General features: G+C 53.5%; 1 protein-coding gene across 2 annotated transcripts in view; it reads right to left on the minus strand.

Moving 5' to 3' along the window:
• ATP2C2 (ATPase secretory pathway Ca2+ transporting 2) overlaps positions 1–18878 on the minus strand; it is a 62578-nt gene that overhangs the window by 33908 nt on the left and 9792 nt on the right. For both annotated transcript variants that reach the window (XM_086688789.1, XM_086688790.1), the window contains exons 2-6: positions 8479–8589; positions 7093–7209; positions 2219–2308; positions 1369–1404; positions 1205–1266 (exon numbers count right to left, since the gene is read on the minus strand). In XM_086688789.1, the coding sequence (XP_086544915.1) occupies positions 1205–1266; positions 1369–1404; positions 2219–2308; positions 7093–7209; positions 8479–8589 (416 nt within the window). The remainder of the gene's footprint in view (positions 1–1204; positions 1267–1368; positions 1405–2218; positions 2309–7092; positions 7210–8478; positions 8590–18878) is intronic.

Raw genomic sequence — 18878 nt, forward strand, 5'->3', positions numbered from 1 at the left:
CCCTCTTTTTGTCTCTGTGACTGGTTATTCTCTGCCTTGTGATACACACACACACACACACACACACACACACACACACACACACACACACGCCCCTTGCTTGCTGGCTTCTTAGGAGGTGGGACGCAACCCACTGGAGCTTTCCACCCCAGCTGTGGGGCACACCTGTGCCATATGTATCTAGATACACATTCAGGTTCTTCCCCAAACATCATCTTTGAGAAAACAGAGGGTTACTGTGTGTCTAAACCCTTCCCAAGCCCCTGGAACCGTGAGATACTTTCTGCTACTTTGTTGTAAGCAGCAGGTGCATATTTGGGAAAGACACGGGCCCCAAAACAACATGAGCAGAGCCAGCCAGGGGACGGGGGGAGGGGCGCAGACTTGGCCCTTTCCTGAAATCAGTCCATTCTCACCAGGAGAGACTAGAAAAGTCACTGGCAAACTAGAAATGACATCAAGAAAATGCCAGGCCCCAGACACTGTCTCCCGGGTGTCGGCCGCGTCCCTACCCTGGGGCAGCGGACTGTGCACCTGCCGGAAGCCTCAGCTGTCCCGCCGGCTACTGAAGTTCAGTGAAATGAAGAACTCACTTCCCTAGCCACACTGACGTGGTCATAGGTGAGTAGTGGTTCGTCCTGGACGGCGTGGATTACAGAACATCCCAGAAAGTTCTAGCGCATAGCACTGCATTCTCGGTCTCCCTTTGTCCCTTTCAAATGCCTCTGGGGATGGCTGTGTGGTAACAACAGGTGACGCGGAAGCGTCCAGGCAGGAAAGAGGCCGGCGGGGCCGCTGAGGCCAGCCTTGCAAAGTCTCACCCCACAGCCCAACGGCCCGAAGCCTCAGCCTGTTCGAGCCCTGCGTCGCGATTGCTCAGTCCACTCAGTCCAGCCGTGCCCACCATACCACGGGGGTCGCGGGCTGCTCTCTTCCCAAATCCACTCCCGTCACCCATGGCCCCAGCCCTGGCAGTCTCATTAGACCCTGATGAGACCGTGAGAGCCCAGAGAAGTCGAACGACATGCCCAAGGACACACAGTAATCCGTTGGCAAGGCAGACGCCATGTCTCCCAACCCCCAGGAAGGCGGGGTTCCCCTCCATCACACCACAAGGGACACAGACTTGGCAAACTTTTGCCAACCCCACCAGCCCACTGGCTGCCCCGAGGAACCAAGAAGCCCCAGGCCATCTCTGACTCACCAGTTACATTCGGGAGGGACCAGCTTGGTCAACTCCTCCAACGATTTTTCAGATCTGTATTCCTGGCGGGAAGCACATCCGACATGACATTCAAGGCCGGGAACTCCAAGGCTCCCGTCACACCCGGGTTACCCTGCCCGAGACCTCAGGAAAGAGCTACGCACCTGGATGAAGGCGACAGTCACCACGATAAGCACCGCCTAGGGAGCAAACAGGGAGGGGGTGTCAGCACCCAGCTGTTCCACGAGTGAGCGAGCTGGCCCGTGGAAGGTGGACCACGGCACCCGGCCTTGCCAACTCTGTTCCCTTCTTGCAAAACAAGCACACAGAAATTTATAAAACGGATGCGACCCCCCCCTCAAAAAAAAAAAAAAGAACAGAAAAATCATCCCAAATTCTGGTATCCAAAGATTCACATTTTGGGGTACCCTTCTAGATTTTTCTGCATAGACACACAACACAGGATCCTATAGTACAGACATATTCTTTTATTATTATTATTATTATTATTAATGTTTTTATTTATTTTTGAGATAGAGAGAGACAGAGCATGAGCAGGGGAGGGGCAGAGAGAGAGGGAGACACAGAATCGGAAGCAGGCTCCAGGCTCTGAGCTGTCGGCACAGAGCCCGACGCGGGGCTCGAACTCACGGACCGTGAGATCACAACCTGAGCCGAAGCCGGACGCTCAACCGACTGAGCCGCCCGGGCGCCCCTGGATTGTACTGTATACTTTAAAATGCTTACTTTTTAAATGATGCGACTTTCACCTAAATTAAGAAGAAATCCTTTTGGGGCGCCTGGGTGGCGCAGTCGGTTAAGCGTCCGACTTCAGCCAGGTCACGATCTCACGGTCCGTGAGTTCCAGCCCGGGGGTCTCGGCCAAGGAATTCTCCGCGACACTGTTCCCAACAGGAAGGAACCAGAGGCCACCTGGCTATCCGCCAAGACAGCGACGGCGAAATTAACCAGGACACCGCCGTGTGGGGCAGAGACGGACCCCCGGGCACTCACCATGGCGATACTGACGGCGTCCTCATACTCCTTCGTGAGGATGCTCACCAAGGCAGAGGCCAGTAGGAGCAGGATCAGGGGGTTCTTAAACTGAAAAGTGAAAACAGGGTGGCGGGGTGGGGGTGAGGGCTTCTTTTCCAGTCCCTCCCCCCTAGGACGCAACTCTCTGCTCGAGGCCGGGCTCCCGGGCCGGCAGCACAGGGGCCCGAGCGCCAGGGAGAAATACCGCCCCGTCCAAAGGGTCCCCTCCACCCGAAATCCCACCTCTGCCGTTTCACTGACACTGGCTCCCTGGGGGTCGTCCAACGCCGTGCCTGTCCAGACACCGGCCCCGGCCCTGCCTTGGAGGTCCCGGTCCCACCTTGCCACATCTCCATGACGCTCCAGGGCAGGACCCAGCCCCTCTGGTGGCTGGCCAGAGCTGGTCCAGCATGGCCTAAGGGTCCCCTTCGCTCCACCAGCTCCCCAGTCCCATGTGTCCCAACTACACCAACCTGCTCCTGTAACTAACTGCCTCGGGGGCCTCCAGGGAGGTCGTTCCCGTCGACGGGTGTCACAGAAACTTCCTGAAAGGGTGTTTGCTTTATTGTTTCATGGATCTGCCCCCTCATTTCACAGACTACATAGTATCTCATGTTACAGACGATCGAAAGGAAATAGAAACACAAACACATAAAAACAGCAAGAGAGACAGCAGACCAAAGATTAGGATCGAGGTAAAAGTCAAGGTGTCAACAGGCAAGTCATAGTTGTTTAAGATGGGGCCGTGCTAAAAGGATTCAGTAACCATAATCTGTTCTAAAAGGCTGCAGAGAAAAGGGGGGTGGGTGGATAAAAGTGGGTCAAACGAGGGGCGCCTGGGTGGCGCAGTCGGTTAAGCGTCCGACTTCAGCCAGGTCACGATCTCGCGGTCTGTGAGTTCGACCCCCGCGTCAGGCTCTGGGCTGATGGCTCAGAGCCTGGAGCCTGTTTCCGATTCTGTGTCTCCCTCTCTCTCTGCCCCTCCCCCGTTCATTCTCTGTCTCTCTCTGTCCCAAAAATAAATAAACGTTGAAAAAAAAAATAAAAAAAAAAAAAGTGGGTCAAACGGACTGATAATCATCGAAGGCAGATAATGGGTATGTGGGGGTCATTATATTATTCTACTCATGCATAGTTTTGAAAATGTCCCTAATGAAAGATTAACGAAAGGTTTGCCCAGCGAAGTCCCACTGTCTCTTCTGAGAGTCTCGGGGCAGCCGGCAGAGCGAGGGGCTGAGAGGCTGCTCAGCGCTGTGGGCGGAGCTCACTGCCAAGGCCATGCACTCCCCGGCGGAGGCAGATACACCCTTTCCTCAGAAATCCGGGAGAACGAAGTCCAAGAGAAGAGGGGAACGTGAGCTCCGGAAAGCCCACGGAGGTGCGTCAGTGTCCTGGGGCCGCTGTGATAAATGACCACGACCTGGGGGGCTTTGAACACCGGGGGCTGGTTCTTGCTCAGTTCCGGAGGCCGGAACTCCAGATCAAGGTGCTGATGCGGCCACAGTCTCTTCTGGAGGCTCTGGGAGAGAATCCTTCCCACCTCTTCCAGCTTCTGGGGGTTCCAGCCATCCCTGGGGCTCTTGCCTTGTAAGACACGCCCCGCCTGGGTCACATGGCCCTCTCCTCCCTGTGGGTGTCTCTGTGTGTCTCCCCTCTTCTGATTAGGGTCACCAGGCATTGGATTTAGGGCCACTCTGACCAGTCTGACCTGCTCTGGACTAGCCACCTGTGCAAAGACCTTCTTTTCCAAATAAGAGAATATTCTGAGGTTCTGGGAGCCATCTGATTGGATAGAGGTGAGACGGTAAGAGAGACACAAACACGGGCCGGGCACCCGTAACGCACCAGGCACTGGGCGCCTTAAATCTCCAGGCCACCTTCTGAAGCTCAGTTAGCCTCCCATGCACCAGGCCTCTCCTGCCCCAGGGCCTTTGCACTTCCCCCTCCTGCACATCCTTCCTCCAGACCCTCGCACGGCTCCCGTGTCTCCTTCCTTCAGGTCTCTGTTCGAAGATCACCTCCTCTGGGCACCAGTCGAATGGCTCCCCTGACCATGCAGCCCAGAAAGCCGCCCTGCTATTGTTTCTTAACGGCCGTCCTGACCACACTCAGTGGTGACGGATGACACAGGAAGCTGGCCGTCTGTCTTCCCCAAAGCAGAAAGTCGGTGTGGCTGCTGCTCTACGCACAATGCCTAGCCCACGGCCAGCAACGTGGAAAGCACTTATCTAGAATGAATAAATGAGTGAATGAATGAATGAAGCGGCCCGCACCCATTTTGAGGCAGGGGAACTTGACGCTTGGTGGGGTCGGAACTCCTACTCAAGGTCACATAGCAGAGCAGAGACCAGCACTAGGTCTGTCCTGCCTCAGGTGCATGTCCTCCTGTCCGGGTCGCTTCCATAAGGCCACCTGGCTCCCTGCCCTGCCCTCCCCTCCCCTCCTCTCCCTGCAGGCCACACCCACCCGGGACTCCCGGAGCAACAGGACTATTTCTGGACACAGGGCCCCTCCAGCCCCGGGCTCCAGGCCAGCTCGGGGCTGTGCATCCTGGTGGGGGCCACTCTGAGACCTGGGACCAGGTGCTGGTCTCCAGCCAGGCCTGGGCCAAGTGCCACCTTGAACTCCAGTTCCAGTCCCACAGGCTCGGCCCTCTCGGGAGCTGGACCCAGACGGCTCTTCCACACTGGCATCACCAGCCCCCCTCCTTCCCCCACCTTGAGACCATCCCAAGCACCTGCCACAGGCGAGTCACCGTGAGACACAGCAGACAGGTGGCCGACCCATGTGCCACCGGCACTGCTCTGATCGCAGATGATTAGACTCTTCCTGGCCCGGGGCCCCTCTAAGGCCACACGTAAAGGGACACAGGCGGAAAGGGGTCTGCGGAAGGCTCCCCGTGCGGGCCACGGGCAAGACACCAGGTGAACGGTAACGCTAAAACCAACCGACATCTTACCGAGCGCCTCGTCTGTGCCACGCTCCGGGCACACGCCTAGCCTCCCCCCAACCTGAGGACACAGTATCGTCAAATGTCCCTGCTTGACCAATGAGCAGCCGGAGGCTCTGAGAGAAACTGAACTGTCCAAGGATTCACGTCGGCCAGCCCGACTCTTAACTGCCAGCTTCAACCAGGGCCAACCGGTAGGCATAGTGGTGGGGGCCCACGACAGAAAGTCCTTAAATGCGCTAAGCCGCCCTCTTCTCGTGTAAAACCCAGAACAGCAGGGACGTACTAGTTCCAATCTCCAGACAGCGCAACCGGGCTCAAGGAGGCTCAAGGCCCAGCCCGAAGTGTCGCAAGGCTGGAAACTGGGGCTGGAACCCTGCTGGCCTGACTCTAATCTACCTTGGCCTTGCGATCCCGGGGCCACGCTTCTCGGGTCACGCTGAGGCGGGATTCCTAACGGCGATTCGCTGGAGACAGAGAAGCAGGGCTGTCTCTCGAGGTGGAGAGCTCCCTGTCGCCGGAGGCAAGCAGGGTGGTCAACACCTGGAACAGAGCGAGTGCTCTCCAGGCACGTGTAAGTGAGTGCGGATGCTTTTCTGTCCCCGTCAAGGATGGGCAAACACAGCCATGGGGAGTTGCCTTCTAGACCTGCAGAGAAGCCCACAGATGGATCCCTGAACGGACAAGGTTACGCTGAATAAGCAGGCTCCCTGCTCTTAGAAACGTAGGAGGTCTCATTTCTGGAAAGGCCTTGGCTGGCATCTGTAGGAGTTGTTTTTTTTTTTTTAATTTTTTAACGTTTATTTATTTTTGAGACAGAGAGAGACAGAGCATGAACAGGGGAGGGGCAGAGAGAGAGGGAGACACAGAATCTGAACCGGGCTCCAGGCTCTGAGCGGTCAGCACAGAGCCCGACGCGGGGCTCGAACTCACGGACCGTGAGATCATGACCTGAGCCGAAGTCGGACGCTTAACCGACCGAGCCACCCAGGCGCCCCTGTAGGAGTTTTAACACAGCCGAGGCAGAAAGGGGCAGTCAGGGCTGGACAGACCGAGGCCCAGCTGCAGAGGGGAGACCGTCAGTCCCCCCGGCCTGTGTCCACCTGCTTCCCTGAACTCTAATTTCCAGGAGCCTGCACTGGTGCCTTCCAACCCTGGGATTCCGGGAAGCTTCTGGGCTGGTTAGAGCCACCTAGACACCCAGAAGCTGACTTGGGTGCCAAACGCGTCCTTGAAAGATATCCCCAGTGTGCTGAGACCTGACCAATGAGCGGCGGGGTGGGGGTGGGGGGGGGACTGAAGGTGAGTACAGACAGAGGATGCTGCACAGAGGGCTGTGATTGGTCCGTCAAGCGGCCAATCACGAAGCTTTAAGTGCTGAGCCAATAGGAAGGCCGCTGAAGCCTGGGGCAGCCGGGGAACCACAGAATGGAGGGAGAAGTGTCAGGTTCAGGAGGGGAAACCGAGGCAGTCTGAATGTCTGCAGGTGTCTGGGGTAGTCAGCCTGTTAACCGGGGGGTTCTGAACTGGCACTGGGTAGGCGGTAAGGGCGTTCGTTGACTTCCAGATCAGAACTTGCAGCCACGTGTATTTCAAAGCTTTCTTTCCTCTTCCCTGTGGCTTCCAGGCATCTGGCTCGTGTGCCTTCCACTTGGCTTTGGGCCAGCACCGAGGGCAGAGGCGAAGGGCAGGTATCGTTCACGGTCATGGTTGCCTGGGGAGTTGGTGAGCGGCTCGTGGCCATCAGGCTAAAAGCAGCCCAAACGAGCAGGGAGCCTTCTCTATAGCACGGCCGCCCTGCAGCCCAGGATGGTCCAAGGACACCTCCAACCAGTATCTCAACACCGAACGGCTATTCCACACGCTCGGGCCAACACTAGCTAACGCAAGGAAAGACCCCTACCTGATCGAGGTATTTCCTCCACACGGGCTCGGTGTTATCGGCGACAAACTCATTCCAGCCATGGACCAGCCTGCGTTGCGACACCGAGAACTCGGACAGCCCGTTCTGTAAGTCCACCTGGAAGGACATGGTGAAGCACCGGCTCACCGAAGGGCCAGGAAGGACCGGGGAACCCACCCCGCAGAGCTTCCACTCCGGAAGCCGGCCACTGCCACCGTGGACAAGGAAACCGGGCTGTCCACAGAGGAGAAGGAACTTGTTGAAAGGCCCTGAGCAAACAGGGACAGAGAGAGAGAAGGGGAAAGCCCACAGTCCAGCTCTGTCTCAATCGGACCGCCCTCCTGCCCTGTAATTACAGCAGAAAAGACAACCTCGGGCCACAATTTCAATGAAGGGAACTGTAGCCAGGAATTCCAGAAACGTAGAAACGCTTCTGTTTACTTCTTTAAAAAATTAAAAAAAAAAAAAAAAAAAATTCGCCTTGGAAACGTCAAACGCTGCACCTGCCGTGGAGAGCGGTATGGAGGGTCACCCCCGCCCCCAGTTAAAAATGGGATCCCCACCTGCTGCGGCCCACATCCCTACGTGAGGCGTCTAGAGGGGTCAGACTCCCAGAGGTGCTAAGGAGGAGGCGGGTGCCAGGGGCCGGGTGGCGGGGAGCGTGGAGCGAATGTTTCGCAGGGGCGGGGCCTCGGTTTTGCAAGACGGAAAGTTCTGGAGGCTGGTTGCACCCCAGCGTGAATGCGCTCAACGGTCCCAAACGGTACACTCAACGATGGCACGTTTTACGTTGAGCGTGTTACCGTAATTAAGAATTAAAAAGAAAAAAACGGAGAAAAGGCCCGTCCTTAGAAACAAGGGCTCAAATTACTATTATCTGTAATAATTATGACCTGGCATTGTGCCTAATACAACTCCAAGCTCTTTGCACAGCATTAGAGCAATAATTATGTGAGGGAACGTGGTCGTTCCCCAAAGGTACGTCACCCCAGTGTATAAAAGAGAATGTGTGTGGACAGGCGGGGGTTACGGGGTTGAGCTCTGTCAGACCGCCTGGATTCAAGTCCTGCCCTGCTCCTCCGGGACCGCGCAGGTGACCGCGTTCTCTGGGTCTCCGAGTAAGAGAAGTACAGAGAGGTTTGGGGGGGACGCCTGCCCTCGGGTAAGGGCCCCACGAGGGCCAGCTCCACCGACAGCAATGAAGAGACGACTGACGATGACAATGGTCCCCGAGGGATGTCAGAACGGCTCAACAGGAGTCGCATTTTCTAGCAGTGGTGAGAAAAACACATAACAACACAGAATTCTAAATCGGGGCTGTGGGGGGCTTTCTTCTGAAGCTGAGAGCCTCCCCATCCCAGCATCAAACGCAAATTCAATTCTTACATGAAACGCTCTGGCCAAGTCCTCTCTGTGGCATTTGCTCGCCTCCTTGGGTGACAGAGCCACCACTGTTTTCTCTTTCTCGATGGCCTTCAGCTCACATTGTCCACCAATCTGCGAAAAAAAGCAGGATTGCTGTTAAGCAAGCGGCAATTTTGTACTGACGCGTTATTTTCGAAGCATAACATACACGGAGAAAGTGCGCATTATCTTTTGTTTTTGTAGTTCAAAGAAAAAAATTTTTTAATGTGTATTCATTTTTGAGACACACAGTGTGAGTGGGGGAGGGGCAGAGAGAGAGGGAGACACAGAATCTGAAGGAGGATCCAGGCTCCGAGCGGTCAGCACAGAGCCCGACGCGGGGCTCGAACTCACGAACTGCGAGACTATGACCTGAGCCGAAGTCCGACGCTCAACCGACTGAGCCCCCCGGGCGCCCCTACCTGTTCTACCCTTGACGGACCTTTGGGTTGTTTCCAGCAGTCGGTTGTTACTGATGCATCTGTTTTGTTTTGTTTTTTTAATTTTTTTTTTTAACGTTTACTTATTTTTTTGGGACAGAGAGAGACAGAGCATGAACGGAGGAGGAGCAGAGAGAGAGGGAGACACAGAATCAGAAACAGGCTCCAGGCTCTGAGCCATCAGCCCAGAGCCCGACATGGGGCTCGAACTCACGGAGCGCGAGATCGTGACCTGGCTGAAGTCAGACGCTTAACCGACTGCGCCACCCAGGTGCCCCGATGCATCTGTTTTTAAGCAAACTTATTTTACGGAATTGGAACTCGCAAAGCGGAGAGAGAAGGGTGACAACGTACACGTTCGGAATCCCGAAGCTTGAACTTCTGGGATTCGCGGTCAGGTATGTGCTACGTTGTAGCGAAAGCCCCTGATGCTGAGAGGTGATATCACGGCCTGTTCCTGCGTGTCGTTTGCAATGACCCAAGCAAAGCGGGGGGCCCAGCCGAGCTCTGGGTATCAGGCAGGCCTGGATAGAAGTCAGAGGAAGTATCTGGAGGGCACGGGAAGACAGCACAGGAGAGCTCAATCAGGAAAATGCTAGGTATTTCTGCAAAGCGATTCCCAGTATGCTGTCCCCCGGGACATGATAATCATCTTTTTCTTTTCCGGGAAGCAGGTTGTTGGGCGCCGGGAAGGAGGAAGGAGGCATCAGCCAACCTCTTACTTCAGCTGAAAGAGACAGAGCGGATTCTGCTTTTCCCTCTTGCCAGCCCCCATCCCCGACGTGGCCCCCCAAGTGCCTCGCTGCCTAGAAACGTTCTGCCAAGCCTAGACCCCGCAGAAGAAGAGAACGAATAAAGATCAGAGCAGAAATAAACAATATAGAATCTAAAAAAACGGTAGAGCAGATCAACGAAACCAAGAGTTGGTTTCTTGAAAAAATAAACAAAATTGACAAACCTCTAGCCAGGCTTCTCAAAAAGAAAAGGGAGATGACCCAAATAGATAAAATCATGAATGAAAATGGAATTATTACAACCAATCCCTCAGAGACACAAACAATTATCAGGGAATACTATGAAAAATTATATGCCAACAAATCGGACAACCTGGAAGAAATGGACAAATTCCTAAACACCCACACGCTTCCAAAACTCAATCAGGAGGAAATAGAAAGCTTGAACAGACCCATAACCAGCGAAGAAACTGAATCACTCATCAAAAATCTCCCAACAAATAAGAGTCCAGGACCAGATGGCTTCCCAGGGGAGTTCTACCAGACGTTTAAAGCAGAGATAATACCTATCCTTCTCAAGCTATTCCAAGAAATAGAAAGGGAGGGAAAACTTCCAGACTCATTCTATGAAGCCAGTATTATTTGATTCCTAAACCAGACAGAGACCCAGTAAAAAAAGAGAACTACAGGCCAATATCCCTGATGAATATGGATGCAAAAATTCTCAATAAGATACTAGCGAATCGAATTCAACGGCATATAAAAAGAATTATTCACCATGATTAAGTGGGATTCATTCCTGGGCTGCAGGGCTGGTTCAACATTCGCAAATCAATCAACGTGATACATCACATTAATAAAAGAAAAGATAAGAACCATATGATCCTGTCAATCATGCAGAAAAGGCCTTTGACAAAATTCAGCACCCTTTCTTAATAAAAACCCTTGAGAAAGTCGGGATAGAAGGAACATGCTTAAACATCATAAAAGCCATTTAAGAAAAGCCCACAGCTAACAGCATCCTCAATGGGGAAAAACTGAGAGGTTTTTCCCTGAGATCAGGAACACAACAGGGATGCCCACTCTCACCACTGTTGTTTAACATAGTGTTTGAAGTTCTAGCATCAGCAATCAGACCACAAAAGGAAATCAAAGGCATCCAAATTGGAAAAGATGAACTCAAGCTTTCGCTTTTTGCAGATGACATGATACTATACATGGAAAATCCAACAGACTCCACCAAGAGTCTGCTAGAACTGATACATGAATTCAGCAAAGTTGCAGGATACAAAATCAATGTACAGAAATCAGTTGCATTCTTATACACTAACAATGAAGCCACAGAAAGACAAATAAAGAAACTGATCCCATTCACAATTGCACCAAGAAGCATAAAATACCTAGGGATAAAGCTAACCAAAGATGTAAAAGATCTGTATGCTGAAAACTATAGAAAGCTTATGAAGGTAATTGAAGAAGATATAAAGAAATGGAAAGACATTCCCTGCTCACGGATTGGAAGAATAAATATTGTCAAAATGTCAATACTACCCAAAGCTATCTACACATTCAATGCAATCCCAATCAAAATTGCTCCAGCATTCTTCTTGAAACTAGAACAAGCAATCCTAAAATTCATATGGAACCACAAAAGGCCCCGAATAGCCAAAGTAATTTTGAAGAAGAAGACCAAGGCAGGAGGCATCACAATCCCAGACTTTAGCCTCAGCTACAAAGCTGTAACCATCAAGACAGCATGATATTGGCACAAAAACAGACACATAGACCAATGGAATACAATAGAAACCCAGAACTAGACCCACAAATGTATGGCCAACTCATCTTTGACAAAGCAGGAAAGAATATCCAATGGAAAAAAGACAGTCTCTTTAACAAATGGGGCTGGGAGAACTGGACAGCAACATGCAGAAGGTTGAAACTAGACCACTTTCTCACACCATTCACAAAAATAAACTCAAAATGGATAAAGGACCTGAATGTGAGACAGGAAACCATCAAAACCCTAGAGGAGAAAGCAGGAAAAGACCTCTCTGACCTCAGCCGTAGCAATCTCTTACTCGACACATCCCCAAAGGCAAGGGAATTAAAAGCAGAAATGAACTACTGGGACCTTATGAAGATAAAAAGCTTCTGCACAGCAAAGGAAACACCAACAAAACTAAAAGGCAACCAACGGAATGGGAAAAGATATTTGCAAATGACATATCGGACAAAGAGCTAGTATCCAAAATCTATGAAGAGCTCACCAAACTCCACACCCAAAAGACAAATAACCCAGTGAAGAAATGGGCAGAAAACATGAATAGACACTTCTCTAAAGAAGACATCCAGATGGCCAACGAAGACATCCGGATGGCCAACAGGCACATGAAAAGATGCTCAACGTCGCTCCTCATCAGGGAAATACAAATCAAAACCACACTCCGATATCACCTCACACCAGTCAGAGTGGCCAAAATGAACAAATCAGGAGACTATAGATGCTGGAGAGGATGTGGAGAAACGGGAAGCCTCTTGCACTGTTGGTGGGAATGCAAATTGGTGCAGCCGCTCTGGAAAACAGTGTGGAGGTTCCTCAGAAAATTAAAAATAGACCTACCCTATGACCCAGCAATAGCACTGCTAGGAATTTACCCAAGGGATACAGGAGTACTGATGCATAGGGGCACTTGGACCCCAATGTTTATAGCAGCACTCTCAACAATAGCCAAATTATGGAAAGAGCCTAAATGTCCATCAACTGATGAATGGATAAAGAAATTGTGGTTTATATACACAATGGAGTACTACGTGGCAATGAGAAAGAACGAAATATGGCCCTTTGTAGCAACGTGGATGGAACTGGAGAGTGTGATGCTAAGTGAAATAAGCCATACAGAGAAAGACAGATACCATATGTTTTCACTCTTATGTGGATCCTGAGAAACTTAACAGAAACCCATGGGGGAGGGGAAGTAAAAAAAAAAAAGAGGTTAGAGTGGGACAGAGCCAAAGCATAAGAGACTCTTAAAAACTGAGAACAAACTGAGGGTTGATGGGGGATGGGAGGGAGGGGAGGGTGGGTGATGGGTAGTGAGGAGGGCACCTTTTGGGATGAGCACTGGGTGTTGTATGGAAACCAATTTGACAGTAAATTTCATATATTGAAAAAAAAAAAAAAAGAAATGTTCTGCCAAGGGGCGCCTGGGGGGCTCAGTCGGTGAAGCATCTGACTTCGGCTCAGGACATGATCTCACGGTTCATGGGTTCGAGCCCCGCGTCGGGCTCTGTGCTGATGGCTCAGAGCCCGGAGCCCGCTTCGGGGTCTGTGTCTCCCTTTCTCTGCCCCCCCCCCCGCCCCCCACCAAAATAAATAAGCATTTTTAAAAAGAAAGAAAGAAAGAAACGCTCTGCCAACCACGTCCACTTCCGGGGATTGCTCTCACTTGTGCCGTGACCAAAAAGCACAGCAGTGATCACATTCCACGGGCGCCCCTGATTGTCGGGAGCTTTCTGGAGACCCGCCCCACACGCACGCACCAGGCTTGAGACATCGGATTCCAGTGGCTCTCGGGATAAAACACCACACTGTACTTTTATTTTTTTATTAAAAAAAATTTTGTTAATGTTTATTTCCTTTTGAGAGAGAGACAGAGCGCGAGGAGAGAGCAGAGAGACGGGGAGACACAGAATCCGAAGCAGGTTCCAGGCTCCGAGCCGTCAGCACAGAGCCCGACGCGGGGCTCGAACTCACAGATCGCGAGATGGTGACCTGAGCGAACTTGGATGCTCAACCGACTGAGCCCCCCAGGCGCCCCCACCATGATGTATTTTAAAGCAGGCGTTGTTACCCAAGGGCAGCTCTGGAGACGTGTTTGGTTGTCATCACTGGGGGGACAGGGGAGCGACTGGCACCGGCTGGGTGGGGTCCCACACACACAGGACACGCAAGGAGTGATGGGGCACAAAACCTCAGCAGCACAGAGGGAGTGACCCCTGCGTGAGACACAGAAGCATCACTCTGTCCTGACGTCCCCCCAGACCAGATGAGGACACCAATCGAGACGCATGTGCCCTCGACGCCACCGGACGGACGACTGGACGCCTGCTCTCAGCCACAAGCCTCCGTTTGCCCTCATCACAGTGTCGCCCAGGACACGGCCCGGGCCCGCCTGCCAGCGTGTCGCCGCGGGCAAGTGGCCGCTTCCCTGATCACAACGTCCGCGTCTGCAAAATGGGGGGATGATACGGGCGTCGCGGGGCTTTCGTCGAGTCGGGCAAGGGGCGGCGTGTCAAGGGCTCAGTACAGCCCAGACCCGCCTCCTTCCCGGGCTCCCCATCGGAGACGCCCGCACTCTCTTCTCTCATCCGCCACGGTCAAGCTTAGGAAGGGGTGGTTAACACTCACCGCCCCCACCTTCTCACCTCCCACTCTCAACCCACTTCCTCCGCCCTTCCCAAGCCCCTCCCATGTCCCCGAGGGACCCGAAACACCACCTGCGAGGGCTCAGCCTGTCTCACTGCAAGGTTGTCCGTTTCAGAAAGCGGAGCCCTTGGATCCGGGGGCTGAGCCTGTGGGCCCCGTGCCCTGCTCGCGTGTGGGTGGCTTCTGCCCTGGGACGCTCGCATGTGGCCCGCCTGCTCCCTCCGGAACACACGCTCACACACATCCATCGGATGAGGATCCCAGTGTGTGCCCCTCGTCTCGAGAGTGGCACATCCTGATGGAGGTCAGGTGCCCTCTGGGGCACCCCTGTTCCCCGCTTCCTGTCAAGCCTGATGTGGGGGGCCACCTCTCCCTTCTCCTTTATTCTCTTTTTAAAATTAAGACGAAACTCACATTACATAAAACTATTTTTTTTTCATGTTTATTTAATTTTGAGAGGGGGGGAGAGAGAGGGAGCAGGAGAGGGTCAGAGAGAGGGAGACACAGGATCCGAAGCAGGCTCCAGGCTCCGAGCTGTCAGCACCAGAGCCCGACACGCGGTTCGAACTCACAAACCGCGAGATCGTGACCTGAGCTGAAGTCGGACGCTTAACCGACGGAGCCCCCCAGGCGCCCCTAAAACTAACCCTCTAACAATTCTGTGGCATTTAGTGCATCTCCCGTGTTATGCGGCCACCAGCTCCTTCTAGCTCCAAGACCTTTTCATTCCCCCGAGACCTGTGGCCACTGTCAGTGAGTCCCCTCCACTCCCCCGGCTGCCACCACTCTGCTGTCTCTACGGATTTACCTGTTGTACATATTTCACATAAACAGGATCATGCAATAGGTGACCTCCCTTTGTGACCTCCAAAGTATTGTTTGCCCACAGTACACAGAGCCGCCTGCCAGGCATGGGGCCTCCCAACCCCCTAAGGAAAGGGTCTGGAACGTTCGGACTTTGAGTGTTTTCACTAAGCAGAGACGGCTCGGAGCAGATATTTAACCTAGCGGTGGCTTCCAAAGCAGCCACCAGGGGCAAATAGGACACTCGCTGACAGCTGAGTCGGCTGACAATGTGAGCTCACTGCGGAGCAAGTGCATGCGTGGCACCTGGAGGGCGGGCCAGCCTCCCTGAGCCAGAAGCCAGGCTTTCTCTGCCTTCCCGTCCAGCCCGGGGGACTCGGTTTGTCGCAAACCCTCAGGGAGTTAGACCCGAGTGATTGCTTCCCTGTTTCTTTAAACATTCCTTAGACCTTTATTTCTTCAACACGTTGGTGCAAAACCTCCCCCATGCCTTGGTTTCCCCCTCTGGAAAGTGAGGGTTCTAAGAGCAGAGGCTTGTAAGTTTCCCCGGGTGGGGGGGTGGTAACAGGAAACCAGACACGGGGCCCCAAAGGCAGTGCCTGGGACCCAGAAAGCAGAAGGGAACATATACATCGGGAGCTCGCCGACTGCTGCATGAGACACGCGCCTGCGAAAAAATTACTCTCTATCTGCAATGCGAATGCAACGCGGTGTCTGCAAATCTGGGAACAGCGGGAAGGAACAGGCCGAGAGACACCCGTGGCCCAGGTGGCAGGGCCATGATGGGGACACCTCACTCTAGAGAGGAGACGGGCAGGGGTGCGATTCTGAGGAGGGGTGGGGCTCGGGAGTCGTGAGTAAAAGCATCCTCGAAGCAGGGGCAGGAGCGAGTTCCCAGGGAGCGGAGAGGGACCGGCTGGGCTCAAGAAGGACAGTTGGCAAGGTGCCCAGCAGAGCACGTGGTGCATTTGGGGAACTCGACGGGACAGAGCGTGACTCAGAAGGGTTCCAGAAGGAGGGCCGGGGCCGCAGAGGAAGTCAGGGGCCCAGTGAACCACACAGCCCTGACTCCTCTAGACTCTCATTGTAGGGGCGCCCGGGGGGCTCAGTCGGTCAAGCGTCCGACTCGATTTCGGCTCCGGGCGTGATCTCACTGTTCACGGGTTCGAGCCTCACACCGGGCTCTGCGCTGACAGGGCGGAGCCTGCCTGGGATTCTCTCTGTGCCCCTCCCCCACCCACGCTGTGTCTGTCTCTCTCTAAATAAATTAAAAAAGAGAAAAATGAGTCTCATAGTGTGGGTGGATGCCTTATTGGGATCAAGGCACTTGGAGAGGAACAACGTAAGGGTCACGGTAACCCAAGAACGATCGGGCAGGGCCATTACGGAGGGGACATTGGAGATGAAGGGCAAAGGACCCCAACTCAATGCAAAAGCTTCCTTCTTTCCAAGACTTCCGCGACAGTCTCTCCTAAGGCATCTGTGAACTATCTGGTTATGCCTCAGCCTGGTGGTTCTCGCCGAGGGGTCCTCAGCCCAGCGTCACCTGGGACGCACTAGAAAGGCAGGTTCTCAGGGCCCATCCCACATCTCACGGATCAGAAGCCCTGGGCAGGAACCCTGCAATCCATGGGTTAGCAGTCCCTCGAGGGGACAGTGAGGCACTCCACAGTTGGAGAAACACTGGGGTCCTGTAAAAATACATTGTCTGTGCTGCAGGCTTCCCCTTGGTGATGGCAGAGCAAATGCCCTGTGCCACGGCCAGTGCGGCCGGCCTGGGTCCCGTGCTGTCTCCGCTCATCAAACGAGCCCTTGTCGGTCCCTCATCCAGTCCCCAACTTCTCGCGCTGTGCAGGAAACCAGGCCTGGTACCCCGGGAAAGCAGACACAGTCCTCACCCTCCACTGACGAATGACACCAGCCGCTTTGTTTTAAAAGAACAAGGAGGACAATTAGGACAAAGAGAAACTGCGAAAGTACCCGAAGAAATCACGGCCTACATTTGTTCTTTTTTAATCTCAGCGGGAAAAGGACTTTCTGGGCACAAGACAAAGCCAGATGCCACGAACAAAAAAGCTTGATAAACTCACCGCGTAACAACGGGGTTGTCTTTTGCAGAAAGCGCCGCACGCGAAGTCTAAAGACCAGCACCGCACCGGGGAGACACCTGCAGCTCGTGACACTGACGGTGAATGGCCCCCCGAGCAAACGAGGAGCGTGTACTCACGAATAAGGAAAGAGACCATCGGCTCATGGTTTTCAAAAACGGACGGAAGAGAGACACTAAGAGTTCGTGGAAAGAAGGCGATCGATAAGTAACTGACATGTAAAAAGGATAATCGAACTCACTGAAAACCAGAGTGCGTTTGAAAACGGCCACAGCCGGTCTTCACCTGTCTGCGAGGTCAGGTTCAAGAAGTTTGCGGCTTGCGGGGCCGGGGGAGCGAGTTTTCATCCTCGGGAAGGCAGGCAAGCCCTCGCGGAAGGCCACGTGGCAACATCAAGCCTAAAGCTGACCAATTCTAGCACTTTCTTTTGCAGACCTATTTACTGCAGGATAGTATCTCTTCCAAGTCACCCACTGCACTAGTGTTTACAAAAGAGAACTATTGGAAACAACCCCCATATCCATTAACAAAGGACCGGTCAAGGGGAGGCTGTACGGCTCAGTTGGCTGAGCGTCTAACTTCAGCCTCAGGTCATGATCTCGCGGTCTGTGGGTTCGAGCCCCGCGTCGGGCTCTGTGCTGACAGCTCGGAGCCCGGAGCCCGCTTCGGATTCTGTGTCTCCCTCTCTCTCTGCCCCTCCCCCGCTCACGCTTTGTCTCTCTCTCTCTCTCTCAAAAATAAATAAAAACATTTAAAATATTTTTTAAAAAATCAGATTGTGAAAGCTTTTTATTTACCTGTATGGACAACATTAAACATATATTGAAGTATGTCCTGTACGCAGTCGGGTGCACAGTTAGGGAGTATGCACCTGAATGCATTCTCGCAGACAGGTTCCCCCGGGGACCCCGTGCCGACGCCGCGGAGAATCTCTTTAGCAGCCAGAAGACTGCCCCGTGCCCGCTCTCGGTTCATAGCTCCTCAAAAGATGAGCAACGTTTCGATCTCCCCCAGCGTGGATTTGTTGTATTTTGGAGCCCCACGTAAATGAACACAAACCATACAGCTGTCCTCCTGTGTCTGGCCCCTCTCACCCAATGTTACTGCGGTGAGACTCTCCCGTGTTTCTCCCCGCACGTACGACGTGGATTAAAATCAAAAACAAAACTGTCACTCGTTGTCTTTAGATGGCCGGTCCTATTTCAAGTATTCCGTGGCCCAGACGGGCCGCAATTCACTTAACCATTTGCACGTGGCTGGGCATGTCGGGTGCGTCTGGTCTGGCCTTCACACACAACGCCTTCCGCGAGCCATGCTATCGTGTGTAGGTCTTTGAGCGGGTGTGAGCCCTCGTCTCTCCGGGGAACACACCCAGAAGGGAAATGCGGGCTCATAGGTACACCTGCCTTGAGTTATAGGGGCCCCTGCCAGGCGGTTTGCCCAAGGGGTGGTGCCACTAAGAAGAGAAGGCAAAAAGGTGCAGGAGACTGGGAGTAAGCAGCTAGCCTGGATAGGACAGGAAGGGAATAGAAACAGGCTGGTTGTCTTTGGGGTGGGGCGGCTGGAGGTCGGAAGCAGCAAGGGCCTCCCAGAGAGCCTCCCTTTTGTCACCTCCTGAATCATGAGTCACCTGCATAGGTTGCTGATTCAAAGGGGGAAAAGCCTGCAGACCAAGCCTGAGAGGGGCAGAGCCTGTGCAGGAGGGAAGGGGGCTTCCTAGCGAAAGGAAAGGAACCTGGGGAACCCAAGACCTAGCAGACGCGCTGGAGGGTGGGGAGGGCAACCCCCTGGAGTGCACAGAGCAAAGGGAGGCTGGTAACCCCACGGGGCCTGCCCAGTACTCTTGGATGTTAGGGGGAAACAACCCTAA

The sequence above is a fragment of the Puma concolor genome, chromosome E2 (genome assembly GCF_028749965.1).
Source record: "Puma concolor isolate L17-30 chromosome E2, mPumCon1.1.hap2, whole genome shotgun sequence".
Classification (NCBI taxonomy): Eukaryota; Metazoa; Chordata; class Mammalia; order Carnivora; family Felidae; genus Puma; species Puma concolor.